The sequence below is a fragment of the Barbus barbus genome, assembly GCF_936440315.1.
Source record: "Barbus barbus genome assembly, chromosome: 29".
NCBI classification, from domain to species: Eukaryota; Metazoa; Chordata; class Actinopteri; order Cypriniformes; family Cyprinidae; genus Barbus; species Barbus barbus.
The window spans coordinates 2720113-2741342 of NC_136757.1; the positions used below are offsets into that span (position 1 = coordinate 2720113).

At 37.5% G+C, this 21230-nt stretch overlaps 1 protein-coding gene across 3 annotated transcripts in view; it reads right to left on the minus strand.

Moving 5' to 3' along the window:
• Positions 1–315: 315 nt before the first annotated feature.
• LOC306849574 (guanine nucleotide-binding protein G(I)/G(S)/G(T) subunit beta-1) overlaps positions 316–21230 on the minus strand; it is a 50781-nt gene continuing 29866 nt past the window's right edge. For all 3 annotated transcript variants that reach the window (XM_079384710.1, XM_079384711.1, XM_079384712.1), the window contains exons 2-11: positions 17983–18095; positions 15985–16023; positions 15766–15872; positions 10224–10287; positions 9448–9610; positions 9301–9367; positions 7199–7400; positions 5812–6028; positions 4392–4507; positions 316–2146 (exon numbers count right to left, since the gene is read on the minus strand). In XM_079384710.1, coding sequence (XP_079240836.1) covers positions 4401–4507; positions 5812–6028; positions 7199–7400; positions 9301–9367; positions 9448–9610; positions 10224–10287; positions 15766–15872; positions 15985–16023; positions 17983–18039 — 1023 coding nt within the window. In that variant the 5' untranslated portion in view covers positions 18040–18095 and the 3' untranslated portion in view covers positions 316–2146; positions 4392–4400. The remainder of the gene's footprint in view (positions 2147–4391; positions 4508–5811; positions 6029–7198; positions 7401–9300; positions 9368–9447; positions 9611–10223; positions 10288–15765; positions 15873–15984; positions 16024–17982; positions 18096–21230) is intronic.

Here is a 21230-nt window from a genome sequence, read left to right on the forward strand (position 1 = left end):
CACAGAAACATTTACAAGCTGTATTTCTTCTCAGTTTGGGGGGAAATAAAAAACACAGTGGCTGAATGTGTCAGAGTATTACTTACTGTTATACAACCTAAAAATACTGTGGTATGTTACTCTGTAAATGAGCAGGAGACCTACTCTTAAAGTTTGGTTATAGCACCACCTATAGACAAAAGTTGTTTTGTGCATAACTTTTTAAATTTGGCATAAAAATAAATGTTGCTTTCCTTCATGCTTAAAGTATACCATCTCTTTTCAGGCATGCTGAATATTCCAGTAGATCATTAAAAAAGAGAGAAACAACAAAATCGTCTCAAACTGCTTTTATTACATCTTAAATAACAGTACATTTTATATAGTTTCTATCTTGCATCCAGCTTTCTGTTGTACACGGACTTTAAAATTAAATACAAAAGATGGAGAAGGGTACAGTGGGAATGCAGAGCTGTAAGTTATTCGTATGGAGAGGGAGAAAGAAAAGCTCATTTAGTTCATTTTTAGTTTTTTTTTTTTTTTCTTGCCAACTCCAGGCCTAACGCACAACGACAGCACTTTTTTGTTTTGTTTTGTTTTTTGTACAGAATGTTGCAGAGAAATAACAGAATGGAAGAAATGCCACTACAGCTAAGGAAAGAGCGCTTTTCTTGATACAGGTCGAGAGGAAACAACAGAAAAGTTCTGCCACTCAAATGCTGCGTCTTTTTTTCCTTTTTTTTTTATTAAAGAACAAAAAACCTGTTTGTTACAAAATGTCTCTAGCACTGTCTTTGTATCTGAAATTTTTCTTTTGCTACAGAGAGAGATTTCTTTGTTCTAGTTATTTGAGTGTGTGTGTGTTTGTACAGGGTCAGTGTGTGTGTGTGTGTGTGTGTGTGTGGGATTCACAAACTCTCCAGGGACAGAACATCTCACCATTCGCCGTTGTGATCAACATGTTTGCTTCTCTTTAGTGCATAGCTTTGAAAGGTAAACTAAATTGTGTATGCACAGAGTAGCAAAAGAAAAAAAATAAATACTGTGATGATCTATTTAACAGGTTATTAAAAAAGAAAGAAAGAAAAAAGAAAAACATCAAGGACTTAGTTCCATATGCACCTCTTTTAAGCAATTCTACAGCATGCGGTTCTACGAGTTTCCCACCCATGGCAGACAACCAAAAGAAGATTTTTTTTTTTTTAGATTTTTTTTAACTTAAAAAGTTTTCAATATCATTATTTTCAAACATTGATTTATACAACATGTCATTCACAGAGCAGTAACTGTTTTCCAAGCACAAAACGGGCACCTCTGTTGAAACCAAAAAAATGAAGAACTGCCCACCCCTCCTTCAACATCCTCCACATTGAAGATAAGAAAAATATAAAATAAAATTATTAAAATGATTGGTTAATCTTCATTGAATTACTCTATATTTTTCAAAAAGCATGAGAAGTATGGTTAAAATTGACATGGTTTCGTCTTCGACAATCAAGCATTCGTCATCATGAACAGCACGTGCTTGGTTAGTTAACGTATTTGCAAAACTGTATAACTTGTGCAAACAAAAAAAAAGAAAGAACAACATTAATAATCAAATTTCCTGGGACTAAATATACCGGCCTGATAGCAGCTAGTGGACCCCTGACCGTTTACTGATGTGAAGAAGCTCTGTGACAGCTTGGAGAACGGCACGCTTGTTTTAATTCCTAACTATAAATTTGATCCTGAAACATTTAAAAAGTAGGAGACAAAAGCACGCCTGCGATCCTGACTGGGGGAGAGGTCCAAAAACGGCCCATAAAGCTATCGAGCTAGTTCTTTAGAAAAACCGCCTGTTTTGATGTTAAAGATAGATGACGTTAGCATAATGACAATAGCAGTGGAATGAGTGTCTTGTGTTCTCTCAATACAGTATCAGAAAATGGTCCCAGAAGGATGCACAATTATCAACTTTTATCCACTTACCAACTACAATCTAGCTGAGTGTAACAATTGTGCTCTTTTTTTTTTTTTTTCTTTCCCAAAGAAGAAATTTTTGCTCTTTTGTCGTTTATAGATGTTGGGGTCAGTTCTGTTGTGTTTGAGAAGAAGAGTGGGGAATAAAATCGAACATTTTCATTTTGGAATGGTCTTCCAGTCAACCTTAGAGTCTGGATGCGATCTGGAAAGAAAGGGAAAAAGAAAAGGTGAAGATGTTTCCGTGACCCAAGAAAGCCTATCCATGAGCAGCTGTGACCCAAAGCAACAGCAGGTGGCAGTAGAGATGCACTCCTCTGATGGAGACCGAGCAGCAGCTCATTACAGCGGGTTCTTTGCCAATCTGACATTGCTGGAAGCTTGGCATCAGAAAGCTGCTGAGGATGCAACTTAAACTATGATACGATCAAACAGACAATGTTTCTGATGCATTCGCTCTCATGCAGTCACAAGGTGCATCCCAAATCTCATACTGAAGGACTTTTCTATGATGTGTTGCAGTATAAATGGTGCGAGTAACAGTGTGTTCACACTGAACATGCCAAAAAGAAAAAGAGCCCTTTAAATACCCCGATGATGCACTTAACTCTTTCCCCGCCAGCATTTTTGAAACACATGCACATGGTCTGAGCAAGTAAACTAGCATTCTTTTGTTTTTAGACATTATAGCCAACATGAAGTACATTTTTTAAAGCCATTTTAATGCTATTCCTTGATAAACGTTCCTATTTTTTTTTACTTTTGTTTTTATATGTTGGCTAACTATGAAAATGAAGAATTCTGTCAGATATTGATTGATTTTCCATTTCGGCATTGCTCCAGCCGATCTGAATAAATAAGCTATGCACCGGTTTATGTTGAGTGTATGCTCTTTCTTTTTTTCTGTTTAACGACCGCCTAATATTAAATGATGATAACGCGAGGCAAGCATAATCATGACCTATTTTTAGCAGAATTCATTGAGGGATTTGACAGTGTGATTCAAAGTATTTCAAGTGTAGGCTGTTATATAGACACACACACACTTTTTTTTTCTTTTGCCATTTTTTGGGGGTTTCTAGCTTTTAGACTAGTCGGATACAAAACTTCCGTATAAACGACAGTCAAATTAGTCGTAGCGCACATCCCTAATGCCCACGCCATGACACCACCTCCACCATGCTTTACAGATGAGGCTGTATGCTTGGGATCATATTGCAGTTCCCTTTTTCTCCACATTAGTGCTTTTCCATTGTCTCATCGGTCCATAAACACAGTTCCAAAACTCTTCTGGCTCACCTTTGTGCTTTTTTGCAAACTCTAATCTTGCCTTTCTATGTTTGGAGCTGGTCAGAGGTCATCTTGCTGTGTAGCATCTGTAATTCTGTGTCAAAGTCTCCTGAGGACAGTAGATTGTCAGAGCATCACCCCAGCTTTCTGGAAGTTGTTGCTGATTTTACAGACAGTCTTTTAGGGTTCATTTTCACAGCTTTTATGGTTTGTCTGTCATCAACTACTGTTGTTTTCTCAGCCGATCAGGTTGTTGTTGGTTGCTGGTGGTTTCTAAACTCTTGATTTCTCCATGCCCTTTGTTTTTGCTAGAGCTCTAACTGACTTCCTCCTTTCTTTTAGCATCCAAATTGCTTGCTTTTCTCTCAAAGTCAGCTCCCTCGTCTTCATCCTGGTTTGTGTGTGTCATCATCGAATGCAGAAGTAATGGATATAACTGATACGACACATTCCCTGCTTTTAATATCTGAAGAATTAATGCAACAGGACACAGCTGATCACTTAGAAAGACCTGTGAGGAAACTGTCCCAATACTTATGCTCACATCAGATAGAGGGATGAACTCTAAAAGTGCTGAACTTCTTAGCTGCTAAAATCACCCAATAATAAAATGTGACATTCTGTAGTTTTGTCTCATATTCATCTTTTAATCATATTTGTAAATGTCTTGACTCCACAGCCAACAGAGCAATTTTGTCTTTACTGGTCCAATACTTTTGGAGGGCACTGTATGTGGTTAGTGTTGATCACATTATTTTTAATATGCACGTTTTCATATGAAATCACTTGTTTCTGCGTCTTCCTGGTCTGTGTTTTTGATCGAGTGATTCTAGACTCATTCAGGAGGTGTAATAGCGCCCCCTAGCGTATAACAGTGAAAACACGGAAAATTCTGTGTTTGGCAGGGAAAGAGTTAAATAATCGAACAAACAAAGTGTGGATGTTGGACACTTCATGCACTCAACTGTCGCAGCTTTAATGAATAATCTTATATAATTCATACACTAGTACATAGTGCATATTGTGCACAGTGTATAGTGCATCGTTTGGGATGCAGCTACAGTCTTAAGTCTTGAATATCAGCTGATGTCAGAATTGGTGTGACAAATCAATGCACTGCTGTCACCTGTTAAATGAGTAGCTAAAAATGAGCAGTTTACCTTACGGCTTTAATTCCAGATCTTAAGGAAACTATCCCAGGAGCCTGTAGCCACAGCCATCCCGTCGTCAGTGACACCCAAGCAGCTGACACGGTTATCGTGACCCGCTAAAACTCCTGCAAGCACACGACATGCACACGTCACTTTAAATTGAACCTCTTACAGTGACACACATCCCATGTTTCATCCCATCTGTTGATATTCGTTTGCAATAAAATTCATTTCATTCTTTTGAAATAAAAGGATGTTCATAGAATGCATACATATCATTTGCAAAAACAGAGCAAACGGGACATACAACAGACACACAATAAGGATGTGTGTGTGTGTGTGTGTGTGTGTGGTGATGGACTATTTTCTGTGAATGTGACATACTTCCTACATTAGTTACTATAGGTAAACAACTACAAGAATCGAAATGTTATCCCAGATCTTTAAATTACATTATCTGAAGTTTTCAAAATTCATATTAAACCTCTGGCTGTTACAGCTTTATTTGGTTGCCTTTCTCTATCGCCTAACATACCCAAATATAAGACGTGTGTTGAAGCTTTCGTAACACTACAGGTGAGACGTTTAATTTGACTTAATTGGAAATCTCCTGCAACCCTACTCATTCTTTATGGATTAAAGATTTTTTTTGTTAACGAGAGAATCAGACACACAATGAAAGGAACTTCTGGTAATTTCTATAAAACTTGGCTATATTGTTTAGGAAAGTGAAATGTTCTTAAATGTCTGAGTATATTTAAGACATTTGTTAGTCGCTTTGGTTAAAAGCATCTGCTACATGACTAAATGTATATTGCTCCTCCGGCAGTAACCCTTTCCCTCCCCCAAGGTATAGATTACTACATCATTTTCTTAAACCTGTGATGTTAATGTGCATGTTTATTTGGATGGCCAAGCTTTTTATGGCCTTCTATTTATTTATTTAACAGTGTATTTTAATATCATTATGTTGGTATATTGTTATTCACTACCCTTTTGTGTGCTTTTGTTTTTTTTGGATTCAGAGTTGCTGCTTATTTGTGCAGAATAAGTACATATACCGTATTGACCCGAATATAAGACGATGTTTCTTTCTTGGAAATGCATCTGAAAAACTTGGTCATCTTATATTCAGGGTCTAGACTTTGACATGTCAATAATACACCCACAACAATAGGTGGCGTCAAATACACGTAAAACGAGTGTGCCATGTTACAACAAAATGTTCTGCTTAAATGACTGGAAGTGGGCGACACCAGGAGCCTCGTCGCTCTTATGTTAAAGGACTATGGACTAAATGTAGACGTAGATTCATTTGTTCAGGTGTTTGATCACACCAAAGCGCCAGCTTGGTCAGTAAGTTGGGGTTTGTGAAATAAGTCACCCATTCATCAACATGACTGCAGAAGATCTCCTCTTTCACACTGACCTGCGCGGTCGGCTTTAAGAGCATCCCACACGTTGCAGTTGAAATCGTCGTAGCCGGCCAGCAGCAGGCGTCCGCTTTTGGAAAAGGCCACGGAGGTGATCCCACAGATGATGTTGTCGTGAGAATAAACCATCAGCTCCTGATCGGCACGCAGGTCAAACAGCCTGCAGGTGGCGTCGTCCGAGCCCGTGGCAAACGCATTTCCATTGGGGAAGAACTGAGACGAGACAGCCAGGTTACCATGTTATACATGCGATGCACACCTGTCATGTAGGGCTGCAAAATTAATCGAATGTGATCGTCATGTGCATCTCGTCAGTAAAGCCGGTTCTGTGATTAGTAGTAAATCTCCATCACCTGTTTTTAGATGGAGCAGCATTTACTACACAGAGCCGTAGATCACTGTCAAACAGCGCAAAAAAACAATCGCGCGATAATGAAATCAAAGAAATCGTTCTGCGATTATGAAAGCTGTTTGTGTAGCTTCCCAGTGAACTACGGCTCTGTGTAGAAAATGCTGCTTCATCTGAAAGCACGTAAAAAATACCACATTTAATAACATGTCTTTACTCCAAACTCACTTCATAACGTCAGTCGAGTGTTTGAAATAAATCCTTCTGTGAGATGATGTGGCTTCTTACTAGTGCTGTCAAACTATTAATCCCAAATAAAAGTCTTTGGTTACATAGTATATGTGTGCTCCAAAGATCCCAAATATATATATATATATATATATATATATATATATATATATATATATATATATATATATATATATAGAAATAAACACATTCAGTATATAAGAAAAACATGTTACGTTTATATATATATATATATATATATATATATATATATATATATATATATATACACACATGTAAATATTTTCAAAATATATACTGTATGTGCATGTCTTATAAATATAATGTACACGGTGCACACACGTATATTATGTAAACAAAAACTTTTATTTTGGATGCGATTAATAGTTTGACAGCACTACTTCTTACACAGAATAAGGCACGCAACATATTTCAAAGTATTCTAAGCAGTGATAAAGGCATTGCATTATTATATACCTTATTATAATGAAAATAATAATAATGAGAACTCAGATAAATTATATATTGTCATAGTCGTGTGTATTAGTCACGCTGGATCAATGAAAGCAGTTAAATCTGTTTATTCAGCTAGCTCTATAGGGATCTCTTGGTGTATTTGGAGTTTCTCTGGCCTTCAGTTGGAGATTTACTACTGATCACAGAACCCTGCTTCACTGACAAGATGCGCATCACAATCACAGCTTCTGCCTAATCACGATTGTGATTTCATTTTGATCTATCGTACAGCCCAAGTGTATGTCGGTGAGTGCGTGCGAGACGCTTACACAGATGGCGTTGATGTCGGACTCGTGGCCGGTGAAAGTTTGCCTGCACATGCCTTCTCTGACGTCCCACAGCTTGGCAGAGGCGTCACAGGCGCCCGATACGAACAGACGCGTATCCGGGGCCAGAGACAGTGACATTACATCACCGGTGTGACCTGCAAATGTGGTCGTCTGCTGCCCTGTCTCGATATCCCACAGAGCACTGTAACACAAACACACACTCAAAGTTACACTGTTCAAGTTATTATTACGGTGAACAAAAATGTTGTCAATTTTGTGAATTTAGATGGAAAAGAAGCATGTAATGTGAACGAGGCACTCTGAAAACACAGTATTATAAGCTGAGCCTGTGTAAGTGAACACAGTGCTGCTCTTCACTCTGATAAACAGCACAGCAGACTTTACATTTGATTATCACACTAAACCATATCGCATTCTCAGGTATTGTTACAATTAATATAAAGTTACTTAGAGTAACACCGTTTCTCAAAGTTTGGAGCTTTTCACACTGGCTGCATCTTAAGTCATAGATAAACCTCTGCAAAAATCTTTTTTTTAAGAAAATCAAAAGGTAGTAAAGACTAGGGATGCATAATATTATATGTCATAATATTCTGTGTTATTGTTGAGCCCTACGAAAGGCACAAAAACATTATAAAGCACCATAAAGTTTTCGTGCACTATATTTCAAGTGTTCTGAAGCTGTTCCATAGTTTAATCTGAGGTACAGATGAATATTTAAGTCTTTAAATTCAAGTTCAGGTAAACTCTTCTCTCCGCCGCGGCTGTCTGTCATCCATTCAGCGCTCAAACCGCGTCGCGTTCGGTTACTACAGTCAAACTCTCTTCAAGAGCGCAGTTACTGAGGCTTAAAACTGCTAAAAGAAAAGGCTTGATAAACTTACGCACAGATTTAATACACTACACATCAATATCTCTTCCCTTTGTACTTTGAACGTTTCTATGTGGACTCAGAGGGCTGCGCGCTGTGACTCCGTGCCGCTTCAAGCGCATCATTCTGCGCACGGGATTTCTGCTGCTCTATATTAGAGCCTTTTGCACAATGAAAGATTATTAACAGTCTTATCTATCATATGTTGTTAATAACCTATCATATATATGTTAATAATCATATTATTATCTGTCCTATCTATCATATGTTGCTGCCTTCATTACTGTGCTATAGATTTAAAAGAAATGCATTTTAATTTTATAGTAGCCTATATATTTATATATAAATGTATTTGCTTGTTTTTTCATGAATATGTATTATTTCACCAGATTTAGTCCTACACTTATTCACTTTTATTTGTAAATAAAAATGTTTCACTAGGTTTTATAAAATTATTGTGCACCCGTGATTTTTCTAGAGTATCTTTTGCTGTATTATAAACCAAGTTTATAATAGTATTTTTGTCATAGATTATGATTATATATTTTTTCATTTGTTATTTTTCATTCAAATGAAGTTATCGATATGTAGTAGATTGTGTTTAACACACAGACACACAGAAGTATAGAAATTCTACATAGATTAAAAAAAAAAAAAAACTGCGCTGCTATCGGATTGGATCGGTATCGGCAGAGACTCAGAATTTTCAGGATCGGATCGGATCAAATGGTATCGCTGCACCCTAGTAAAGACAGCTGACATTCTTTGTAATATCTCTCACAATTGGAACATTTACATTTCTGCATTTAGCGTACAAATCAGCTTAAAACATAGAAGAAAAAAAAACTGTCAGAGCCAACAATATTCTTAAGTGATACAGGTAGATTTTTTTTTACTACAATTGATATACCAGTAAAAATGTTCCTGTTTAGAGGTATAAATATAACAACCTGTATAAAAATTATCCTCTTCAAATATTCATTTCCATTTATTGTTACTTGGCCTGTTAACAGACCTGATCCAGTGCTCAAGGAAATGACTAAATGATACAACATTAAAAACAGCAGAGTTGTGCTCATTTAAAAACAAAGCCAAGTTCAAAAGTGAAATTTCACACAAAAAGAGTTTGAACCTATAGGCTAAGTGTGTGTTATCAGTGAGAACGTCATGGGAACGGAGTGGTTGGTTCTGAGGCAGTACCCAAACTCACCAGGTGGTGTCGCCGGAGCTAGTGATGATCTGGTTATCATCCACGAAGCGGCAGCAGGACAGATAGCCTGTGTGAAGACAGCAGTTAAACAGCAGCGTAACTCACTCCCACTCCCAAGAGAAAACATGGTTTTGTGAAAACCGTCACCTGTGTGTCCAGCCAGCTCACGGCTGACGCGCACGTTCCCCTCGCGGGTCTTCAGGTTGTAGATGGAGCAAATGTTATCCAAGCCTCCACAGGCCACATAGTTTCCAGACGGCGCATAGGCGCAAGTCATCACCCACGAGGAACGCAGAGGAATAGCATGCACCTACACATCAACACATCAAATGCATTTTAGTGTTCGTATGACGCATTCGCTACTGATGCTGAATCTCTATTAACGTGAAGCTTATACAGGTGACAGAATATAAAAACAGGTTTGCTGGCTCTACTTGTATCATTACACAGTTAATAATGAGATCAGATTTCAGACATACAGATATGTCTAATTCAATCAGAAGTCAAGTTAATGATTCTTTGAATGTGTTTCACAGGTGACGATGCAACAATTGGCCTTAACTATATACTGAAAACAAATCAATGTGGTAACATATTTCATCCATGCACTGTTATGAAACAAAGCTGATTACAATACTTAGATGCATCTTCCAACCATAATGATCATAATATGATCAAAACAAAAAAAAATAACTGTAAAAAAACTTTTTGCAGGAGTGCAGCGCTCAGTGAGCTTGCTCTGAACTGAAGTGATTGATGCTTTAGTGATTAGAAAGGGGGTGCTCTTTGCCCGCTATCAGTATGCAACTCATTCATAATTTGAATAAGATTTAATGCTACACACTGCAGAGCACCATAGGACATACCTCATTAAATTAATTGAGAGAATCCAGACAAATATGTTATTTAACATTCGCATTTACCTTGTTTGTAGTATAGCTGTCCCAGATAATTAGTTTTCCATCCTGGGAAGCACTAACGAGAAGCCTGCAAACACAGAGAGAGAGGGGGAAATAAAGAAACAGAACAATCAGGGCAATTTCAACTCTTTCTGAACATCTATGCGTTAAGAAAACAGTCTGAGAGAAGTCTGACGATTATAAAATCATATAAAACACGCCGTTTGAAGATGTAAGGCATGCTTGGCATAAAAACAAACTTTTGAGATTAAAGTAGTAAAATAATCAGAAAACAGTGTTCACATGATATCCATAAACGCTAGTTTGATAAGCATTACATTTTAAAACAATAAGGTACGGGAGATTGGCTAATGGTTGTTAGCTATGATGTACAGGTGCAGAAATATTTCAACCTCAAGAGACACGTTACTCTTACACAGAGGCGGACCGTAGGGAAGTATTTTTACTGTACTCTAGTCCATTTTAAAAGTATCTGTAGTTTATCAGCGTTTCTCTTTGGAAAACTTTACTTCACTACAATCCTAATGTCATACTTTCTACTGCACTACATTTGATAAATACATGTTGTTTGTTTTACCTTTAATACTTAGGAAACATTAAAAATGAAGTACTTTCTTGTACTCAAGTAAATCTTTGAATTACTTGTATTTGTGTAAAAAAAAGAAAGTAATACATTTCTAATGTAATTAAGTATTAAATGATATTTAATATGAATTAGTAAAAAGTACAATATTATGCTTTGGGATGTTGTGAAGTAATGTTTTCTAAAGAAAAACACTGATGTCACTGACGTCACTACTGTCCACCTCTGCTTTTACAACAGAGTTATTAAATATTAAATGATTGATGTCACCCTAGTGGTGACCCGTAAACTAAGCCATTAGTTGGTCTGTATGGGTGCTGCTAAGGTACAGATAAATTCATGATTACGGAGCACATTTTGCCAATATAATAGGGGATTTTAAATGATAATAGAAATGGCATGAAATGAGCATTAAAAGTGTCTGGGTGACCTGCACTGCGAGCAGCTAAGCCGCGTGTGAAGACTGAACTCTTCTGTTCTGGAGTGTCCTGATGATATGTGTTGAGCACGAGCATCTCTCTCAAGGACAAGCGTGTACAGTGAATGCACAGCGCTCCTGTTTCAACGCAACTGAACATGTGTGTAATTATAAATGCTCTTGGTAGTTACAGCTTCACACAAAGTTAAGTGAGACAGAAATAGCAGCAGCAGCTCATCTGTGGAGACAGAATGAAGATCACAGGCACTAAAATACAGTTTCCTTTGAGCCAAACAAAGACACTCGGGTTTAATCAGACCTCCTTGAAAAATGCACAGTATAATAATTAATTATAATATTCAATTTTACTAATATATTACACTATACATTTTCTTCAGAGCGATTTAACGGTGCAATTGAAGTAAAAATAACACGTTAAAACGATTAACATTTTATATTTTGTCTTATATTTAAATCATATAATATAGTTTAGCAATATCACGAGCAAGACCGGTCTTTTTTCCTTGAATCTCTGCGCAATTACAAATGTGGTATTGATTTTATACAACATTTCAAAAAGAAAGTTAATATTGTTACATTTTAGACAATGTCATTGTCTATCAGTTTTTGCTCAATTTGAGTTCCAATCAAAGCCCAGAAGAACTACCGTGCCTTTCTGAGCAACACACATCGCAGTTTCGTTCCTGAATAAATCCACGTTTTGAACGAATCAAGTGAGACAAATGATTCAGACCCATTCACTGAGACAGCGACTTGCTTTGATTCTGCTGTTCGAATGAATGACTGATTGAATTAATTACCCATTAAGACAGTGACTTGCTGCCACCCACTGGTGGTTTTAGTATCATATTTGGAGTATAAGTCTTATTAATGCATTAATGCGTTCATGGCACCTATATACAGTCTGTTATAGAGATATAACGATGTACCCGAGCCAGTTGAAAACTGATGAAATGTGTGTCGATTCAAGCAGGTTGGGATGTTAAACGAATCATGATACAGTTGGGGGTGGGGTTTATATGAATGCATCTCTTCAGATGACACTCTTCATCTTGTATATTGTGCACTTTTTTTGGAATGAGAGTGTAAATAATTTTCATTTTGGACTGTTGAACAAATGACAAAAAAGGGATTCGCATTGTATTCGTGGAGTAGTATCAGTGCTACTTTGTTTTCAGCGGTAACCAAAGAAGAGCATTAATTTGCATTCTCATTCAGTCTGCTGATTTGATTTACGCAGTTTAGTTTCACAAAGCTAAAGTCAGACCATTCTGTTGTTGCTTCAAATTTCAAAATTATACAATTTGAATCAAAAACTGCTCATGCATGTATGCAGCATCTTTGTTTGTATCATGGTTAAAATGCTCATTTTGAATGAAAAGAGCACAGGAAATCCTTATTTTGTTTATATGAAGAGATTTCTTTTGGGTTGGTTTTAAAATTAGTTATTTACGGTGGCCGAGAAGTGCAAAACAAATCAAAATTCTGAAAACAAAATAACAAATCTGTGTTTTTTAGATTTGCATTTGCGTTTGTAATTTGTTCATTTGTTTTCTGAATTGTTGTTGTGTTTTTTAGATTTGCGTTTGTAATTTGTTAATTTGTTTTCTGATTTGTTGTTGTGTTTTCAGAATCGTGATTTGTTTTGCACTTCTCGGCCACCGTAGTTATTTGATATTTTAATTTCACAAAGAAATGTGCAGCATTTTTTTCTGAGAAATGATAAAAGGACACCTTTTCATTTATAATTCTGAAGTCACACTTAAAAAAAAAAATGTGAGAAAATTGTGTCGTGAAATCAGTTGAGTGAATCGTAACATCCCTAGTTTATATGTAATACATTCTCTGGTAAATCTAAACATTTCTAAAGCTACTTTTCTGTAATGTTTATTCAATGCTACTTTTCATCATCATAATGACTTCAAATGATCTTTTGGGGGGTAATTTTGCATTGATGTATGATCAATTTGATTAATCTGCAAATCATGTGGTTCATTTGATTAAAACATGTAAACTGCATGCCCTAATTATATTATATTCAGGTTTTAAAATTAACACTCACCAACGGTGGGTAAAAACCCACCATGTCAAGACAACAACAACTAAATAGCCAATTTGGTGAGATATAATTCTTCAATGAATGTCTTCCAAACAAAAGCCTCTGACATTAGCAAAACAAAATGTGAAGAGGTTCGCACACTGGACAGGAAACTCTACATCTTTAAAATTCAAATGCATTGTTTTGTATGAGTGTACGCAAACCAGCAACACCACTCCACATCTGTTAGTGGCGCTCAACCACGACTGCCACGCCACTCATATAGATGTCTATTATATTAACAATGATTTGTGACAGTTTTATACATACTGGATCTGACTTCACTAGGTTGTAAGATAGGTTGTGCATTTTTCAGTAATAAGTTGCCTGTATACCAGTGATTAGATTTACTGTTTTGGATTGCTGCCTTTCTTGAACTTGAGACGGTGAGTACAGAACCGTCCCGTGTGTGATGCCTGCTTCACCAGTGTGCACCATAAGACCAGGCTAGTTTGTGTCTTTTTTATGGATGTCAAGGAGGAGTAGCTACACTGACTCTTGTGAGGAAAGAGCTGATCACTTTGTGAACTGTCAGCCTGTCAGCTAATCTTAACATGTTTGCAAACATTCATTTTGGAGTTATATTTAAAAATAATAGTTGGAAAAATGACTGAAGCTTCCGTTTTTCGAACACAACGTATGATAAAGGCCTATTATATTTTGCTTAAAGAAAATGATGGGTATTTTTATTACTTTCAAGACAATTAAGCACATTTACCTCCAATTTCCATTAGGGCTGTCAAATTGGCTGAAAAACTACATTTGAATTTTGTCCTAAAATATTATCAATATTCCAATTATATTCAAATTTAAAAGGCATAAGGGGGGACAAAAAGCTTTTGGCTTCTCTCCTGAAGCCACAAGAGGGCGCATCGAGCAAAATATTACTAATGCATGTTTCTTCAATGCAATAAAAAACAAGACTATCTTTGAAAAAATTGCATAATGTTTAAATTAATGTTTATAAACCATATACAATTAATTACATTGCTTAAACAATTAGAAACAACAAGCATCATGTAAGTATGTATAGTTTAATACAAAGGACTGAAAACCAATCACAAAGAGTAGCCGACTTTTTTCATTTGAAAACATGATGGAGTGGGATGCATAAAAAACCGCCATAAATTCTCGAGACATGTTTTTAAAAAGTTGAACTTACATTAATTTCACATGGATTTCTAAAAATGCAGCTCTTGTGCGAGACGTGAGTGCAGCGGTGATAAGATGTCCCTCTAGAAAATGCAATAAAATGCGTTCTGTGTGAACGGCTTGGTTTTGAGGTAAACAGCAACATCTCTCCGCATTGATGTTTTATTTTGCGCAAGGTTTTGAATGAGCAGCACCGCATCAAGTGGGTTCAGCTGGATTGTCAAAAAAAAAAAAGCATTAAAATGCAACGACACCTCCACATCGTCATCGCATCTTGTGTGCCACATTTAAGGCTGCCCGACACACATCTAAAATTCAAATGCAGCGTTTTTGCATTCGAATGTGGATTTTTATTTTAAATTCGACGAATATTTGAAATTCTAAATTTTTTTGACAGCCCTAATTTCCATTGCTGTATAGGGTGACCATAAGTCTTCTTTTTCTTGAACATGTCCTGGCCGGGGTTTCTAAATTACCCAACATGTCCAGGTTTTGGCTTGGTTTCTTATTGTTTTCATACTTGTTGAAGGTAATGACTGAAAAGTAGCTTAGTACTAGTAGCAGGCATTGTACATTATCAACCAATCATGGTTAAAAGCTGGACATTTCAGGCAATTTAGAAATCCCAGCCAGGGCATGTCCAGGGAAAAACAAAAACAACTCACATTACTGTGGTACAATAACCAAAATAAATACAGCTCTTAAAGCACAAATAATAAATCATGGTAACATATTTCCTATTGAAAACAGAAAAAAGTCAGCACACCAAGGCTCCAAAAATACACGTGACAGTCTATTATTAAAAGTTTTGTATTTTTGGAGCCGAGGTGTGTCACCTTTTTTCTGTTTTCATTATTAATATATTTTGTGGAACACCCTGTTTGATGTGTGTGCTTTTGTTTTGATTTTGATTTAGCATACTTCCTATTCCTATGAAAGTGACTTTAGGAGGAAAATGTATTTAACTGTCATGAACAAATGTCACAATGTCTTTAGACAAATAAATTTTTATTTTATGGGAAACGTTTTCTTTTGATTTTGCAGTAAGTGTGATCCAGACATGATTTTTTGTGATCGTCTCAGCAGACTCAGAGGCAAAGCAGTTGTGTAGCCCATAAAGTGGTCTCTGCTGAGCCAATCACATACTGCTTGTATGTAGCCGAAAATCATATTTGACCTGTTCATCAGCCTGCTGAAGTTCACAAAACTCCTCATCGGCACTATTAACACGGTGAACTGACACAGCGCTACTAGTTTACAGCACAGGGCTCACCTGGAGTCAGTGCCCCAGTGCATGGCGTAGATCTTCGCCAAGTGTCCCCTCAGCGTCCGTCTAGTGCGCATCTGAATCCGCCCCACAGGCTCAATATTGGCTGTGATCTGCCAGAAACACATGAGAAAAAATCTAGTTCAAAAGAGACCCAACTGAAACTCCATCCGAATACAACGACATGATTTGAGTGACAGAGGTTTGATGTTTAACGAGTCCTACCTGAGAGAGGGTGGCATCCGCACATGCTTTCCGTGCATCCTTGAGAAGAAAAACACAGATAAGACCACAAATACACACAGAATCGGTCTCACAGGACAGAAATGCAACAGAAGTGTCATAACCAGGCACCACATGACTGAAATAGTTCAGAGTGACTAGCAAAACGTCTTGTCCTTTGTCACAGTTAAGATAAAAACTAGCTCATCGGGCCTGGTTACGACACTGCACGTCATTTAGAGTAAAAACAGATCTGTGAGGGAGTATTCAATTCAATTCAATTCAAGTTTATTTGTATAGCGCTTTTTACCATACAAATCGTTGCAAAGCAGCTCTACAGGAATTTAAGTTTCCACAATATATTTATATATTGCAGAAACTTAATACGTTTAACTTATGGCAAAATTTGGTAATTCTGTATTTTGTCTGAGCATTGGCATCTTCTGAAGTCCTCTGAGGGGTTGGCATTATCTCTTCTCAGGTGTTCGGTCATCTCAGATCTCAGAGTATAATGAGTGAAGGTGCAGGGCTGTGCCGGTTCAATCAGATATGGCAATTCTTTTGTTGATATTATCGTATGAACACTTCAGAAAGTGGGTCTCAACTCGTAGGTTGCAGGTCTGTTCTGACAGCAGGGGAAAAACCTAATCGAATCCAACAAACCATGAAATCGAGCATGGTCAGGATAAAAAACAAAAGCCTTGTAAACTTTTCAAAAGGAGGAGAAAACACTTGTTAACATCACGGTCCAATCAACCTCAACAAATTGAGCCAAAACATGAGCTCAAATGGCGATAAAAACGCCAAGGCAATGCGTTCAATTAATGAACAGGTGAACTGCTTACAACGCAGGTTGCATTGAATGAAAGCGCTTGAATATAATTGGTCACTTTTCCTAGTTTTGTATACTGTTGGACTGATGCGGATGCACTGAGGGCAAAGAGAGCGCCACTATGTCCTTCTCATTCTGAATGACAGAGACCTTAAACTGGGAACTCAGTGTGCATGGCGAACCCTTCCCGAAGGGCCCTTAGAGACCACAAACCTGGAATAAGTATCTCGCAAACACTTCCATGGGCTTCCAGTGCCAGTTATCAAATTGTAGGGCCCTATGAAATCAGTTTTATTTTCTTCCAAATTCCGTTCTTTTGGGGGGGTTTTTAAAGCGTTTTTTGAACTTTTTTTAAATTGTTATAATGGTTACATTTTTATTAATCATAAAACATATCTAATTAATTGAAATTATGAAATTGAACAGCAATTTATTAAAAGTTTAACAAACATTAAATTAAGGCCCTATTAAATGAGTTTAATTTTTTCTTATATTCAGTTTTATTAATTTACCAAATTCTGTGTTTACATTACTTTTGTGGATTACATTTAAATGATTTAATTAAACTGTGATAATTAAAAGCATCTCTAATTAAAAGATTTTATAAAAAAAAAATATTTTAAAAATAATTTAATTAATAAATATTCTGGTAAATATTCCTTAATTTTGTTTTAATAATCATTATTAGTAGAAATACTATCATTACATTAAATTCATTCACACAGAGACACACAGAACATGCAGGATTCATATTTAAATAGTAATTTTGTGGCTTAATATTTCACAGACACTAGACCATATCGCGTTTTGATTTAACTGTTCTGACCTACTTTTGATTTCCCGTCCAAAATTTGGCAAATTCCATGACACGGTGTTATACTGTAAATTACGTTTTTATGACTGGATTCCATGTTTTCTGCACTGTGGAAATCACAGGGCCCTAAAATTGTGACGTGTGGCAGCATCTGCTGTGGTAATGTGTATCGAGTGTTTGTGTGTGTGTGTGTGTGTGTGGTGTGTGTGTGTGTGGTGTGTGTGTGGTGTGGGTGTGTGTGTGTGTGTGTGTGGTGTGTGTGTGTGTGGTGTGTGTGTGTGTGGTAATGTGTATCGAGTGTTTGTGTGTGTGTGTGTGTGTGTGTGTGTGTGGTGTGGTGTGTGCAACAACTGACTCTGATCTGGTTTTTCAGCTGTTCAGCCTCCTGACGTAACTGGTCGAGTTCGCTCATTTTCTTCTGCTAGGCGATGGGCTTCACTCCGTCCGCTCGCTGGCGCTCGCACTGATCTGAAAAACACAAATATCAACAAATAAAAACACTATTGGTTGCATATTATTAAATTGTACATTGTGTGGCATTTAAACAGGACACATTTAAAGATGCATCCTCCTGGAGTTGATGTCAATTTGCTGTACTGTCATCAAAACATATTAACAACACATTTCAAGACTTCTGTTGAACTGCTGGACAAACATCTGCTTTGAGCAGCATTGCCTTCATTGAAACAGCACCCACAACTCTGTATTTTGGGCAGAGTTTTGCGTTGGCCCAGAAAACACGATCGCCCCATTACAAACCTGTCTGATCAGAGTGTGGTGGACACAAAGTAAGCCTCATTATACAGCGCTTCTGACTGCTCGCTCAACCCACATCACTGTTGTGTGTGTATGCATGCACAAACACAGCTGACATCAGACAGAGCTATAGTTAGCGCGCCGTTACCACTGGACAACGAGAAAAGACATTTCCAACACTAATGAAGGGATTCGAGCACGTCTCTCTCTCCGCCTGTGTCCTTGCCAACCCGTGAAGCCGTCGCTTAGCAACAGTGTTGTGCAGCGAGCCTGTGCTAAACCTCACCATTACCGCAGCACAGCGCAACACATCACACGGCTACACAAACGCTTCACGCAACAGCCGAGAGCAGCTAATCACATCACAATAACAGAGTATACCACGCTTAATTAGATCTTAGTTTGATCGAATCTACTTCCAACTACAAATCAGCAATGACACGCTGAGTATTCGTGAGGACTCTGATGCTGATCTAAAACAAAGCAACATCAGGGGTTTCTATTTTCAGACACTAAAGTGTTGTTTGCGTTAAGCAATGTACTCTTTACCTCTGCATACGTGCAATTTGGTGGTGCTCTCACACACATCCACACTTGTTTAGCACGATAAACATTTGAAGATCTCTCGTCTTGTCCTTGTCTAACACTTAAGAGAGTCTCTCTGCACTATTCTACAAAACCGAAATTATGGATCTGATCAACTGGTCTCTTAACGCAATTGACACCATCTTCTCGAAGACATCTACCTATTCGGAACCATGATAACTGGGTTTCTGCTGATTGGATTAGGCTTTGTCCTGTTATCGGAGAATTCAGGAGACGGGAACAGCTGTCCAAAACCTCACAAGGCTGCCCGTCATGATTGAAGCAGTGGGCAGAGCGTTCGGCTCTGAGACAGAGACTATTAACCGCAATATGGATTCGATCACGGCTAAGCTCTCGGCTTTGGAAAGGAAAATTGATGGACAAGGAGACCAGAATGGACAATGAGAATAGCTGTGAAATTTGAAGGCAGCTGTTCGCCCAAAGACCAAACAATCTTATCTCTTTTCGGCTTCCCAAAACAACAGACAGCTTGGCAAGGTTGCTCTGGAATCTAACTCCCCGGATGAATGCTGCAGGGAGACGCTCTGTTTTCTTATTTTTTTCTCCTTTCTTTCCTCATGTTGTGCTGTATTCTTCTTCTCTGTTGCATTTCGTTGCCTTGTACCTACATGTGCAATGACAATAAATTGAATCCAATCCAATCCAATTTTAATGACCTGTTGCTAATCTGTTTACTCCATGATGATTTTTCTGCAATTTTTTTTGCAGAAAGGTGATTAGGGGTGGGCGATATACTGGTAGACACGAATAACCAGTAGACTTTCGTCTTTATCATGGTTATGCACTCACAGTTGTGCACTGCTGTATGCATGTTATTACCATTGGTGTGAACTAGGGATGTGCAAGACTAGTTGACTCAATGACACTGCTGCTGCTAGTTGACTTGGAAATACCAGCCATTTATTAATTTACTGTATTTAATCAATCTATAATTTGTTTTGCTTTATATTGTTACAAAGGCTCCATTTAAATTTTACATTTTAAAATTAATTTCAATCTACCTCAGCACTTGCATGTGCTGGTTTTCTTTGTCACTCATAGCATGCTAAGAGAAATATTGTCCACTCAAATGATGAGCAAGGTGAAGGAGTATTTTGACTATCGTATAAGAAAACGGGAACGTTTTGTATAGGCTCTAGGTCTATGTCAAACTGGCATTTAACAATTCTGTTTAACGCCTGTTATACTATGAGGAAAAATACCAGTTAAAAAAACTGATATCGGATTAAAGGGGAAATGTTATGAATAAACCTTACTTGACAACAACAGTTGCTATATCAATACCCAATAACAAATGAACAATTCCTTTTTCTTACGATTCTGCTGCCCGTCATGTGTACCGGTAGACTACATTTCACACAAGAAGTGTGTTCAAACGTGACGCACAAGCGGTGGCCATGGAAAAGAACAATATTTTGACATGCAGGCTTATCCTGGCAAACTTTTACTAGAGGAATTCTGTTTATAATAGGCTATTGAGTTTGTAATAGGGATGCACAGACACCACTTTTTCCAGAACGTGTCCGATAGCAATACTTTAATTTTTGGTACAGATAACTGTATTTTCGTGACATTTGTCATTTTTTTTAAATATTGGGTACAGAAACCAAAAGAAAGTCACATTAGTTAGCTTCATTTAGCAAATAGATCTTTCCTTCAGTTATTTTCACATTTAATATGCCCATTAAAATGCACTGTAAAAGCTTTTGTTACTTTCACGGTTCATTTTATTGCTCTGGTACTTCATCTTTAATTCAATAGCACAGGGAACCATTCGTTATACATAAATCTTTTATCTTTTTTAAACAGCGATGAATATATTTTCTGAAAAAAGTCATGTTTTTTTTAACATCTAAAATGTGCTGCAACTTAGAATTTCATATAATGCAATTAACATCAAGCAAGCAAAACCCTAGTTTGTACTTATTGGTCCTGCACTGCCTATTTAACCATTTTCCCCGTGGGCAAGTCTTGGCCTAATGGTTAGAGAGTCGGACTCGTAATCCAAAGGTTGCGGGTTCGAGTCCCCGGCCGGCAGGGATTGTAGGTGGGGGGAGTAAATGTCCAGCGCTCTCTCCACCCTCAATACCACGACTGAGGTGCCCTTGAGCAAGACACTGAACCCCCAACTGCTCCCCGGGCGCCGCAGCATGGCTGCCCACTGCTCCGGGTGTGTGTTCACGGTGTGTGTGTATATTCACTGCTGTGTGTGTGTTCACTGCTGTGTGTGTGTTCACTGCT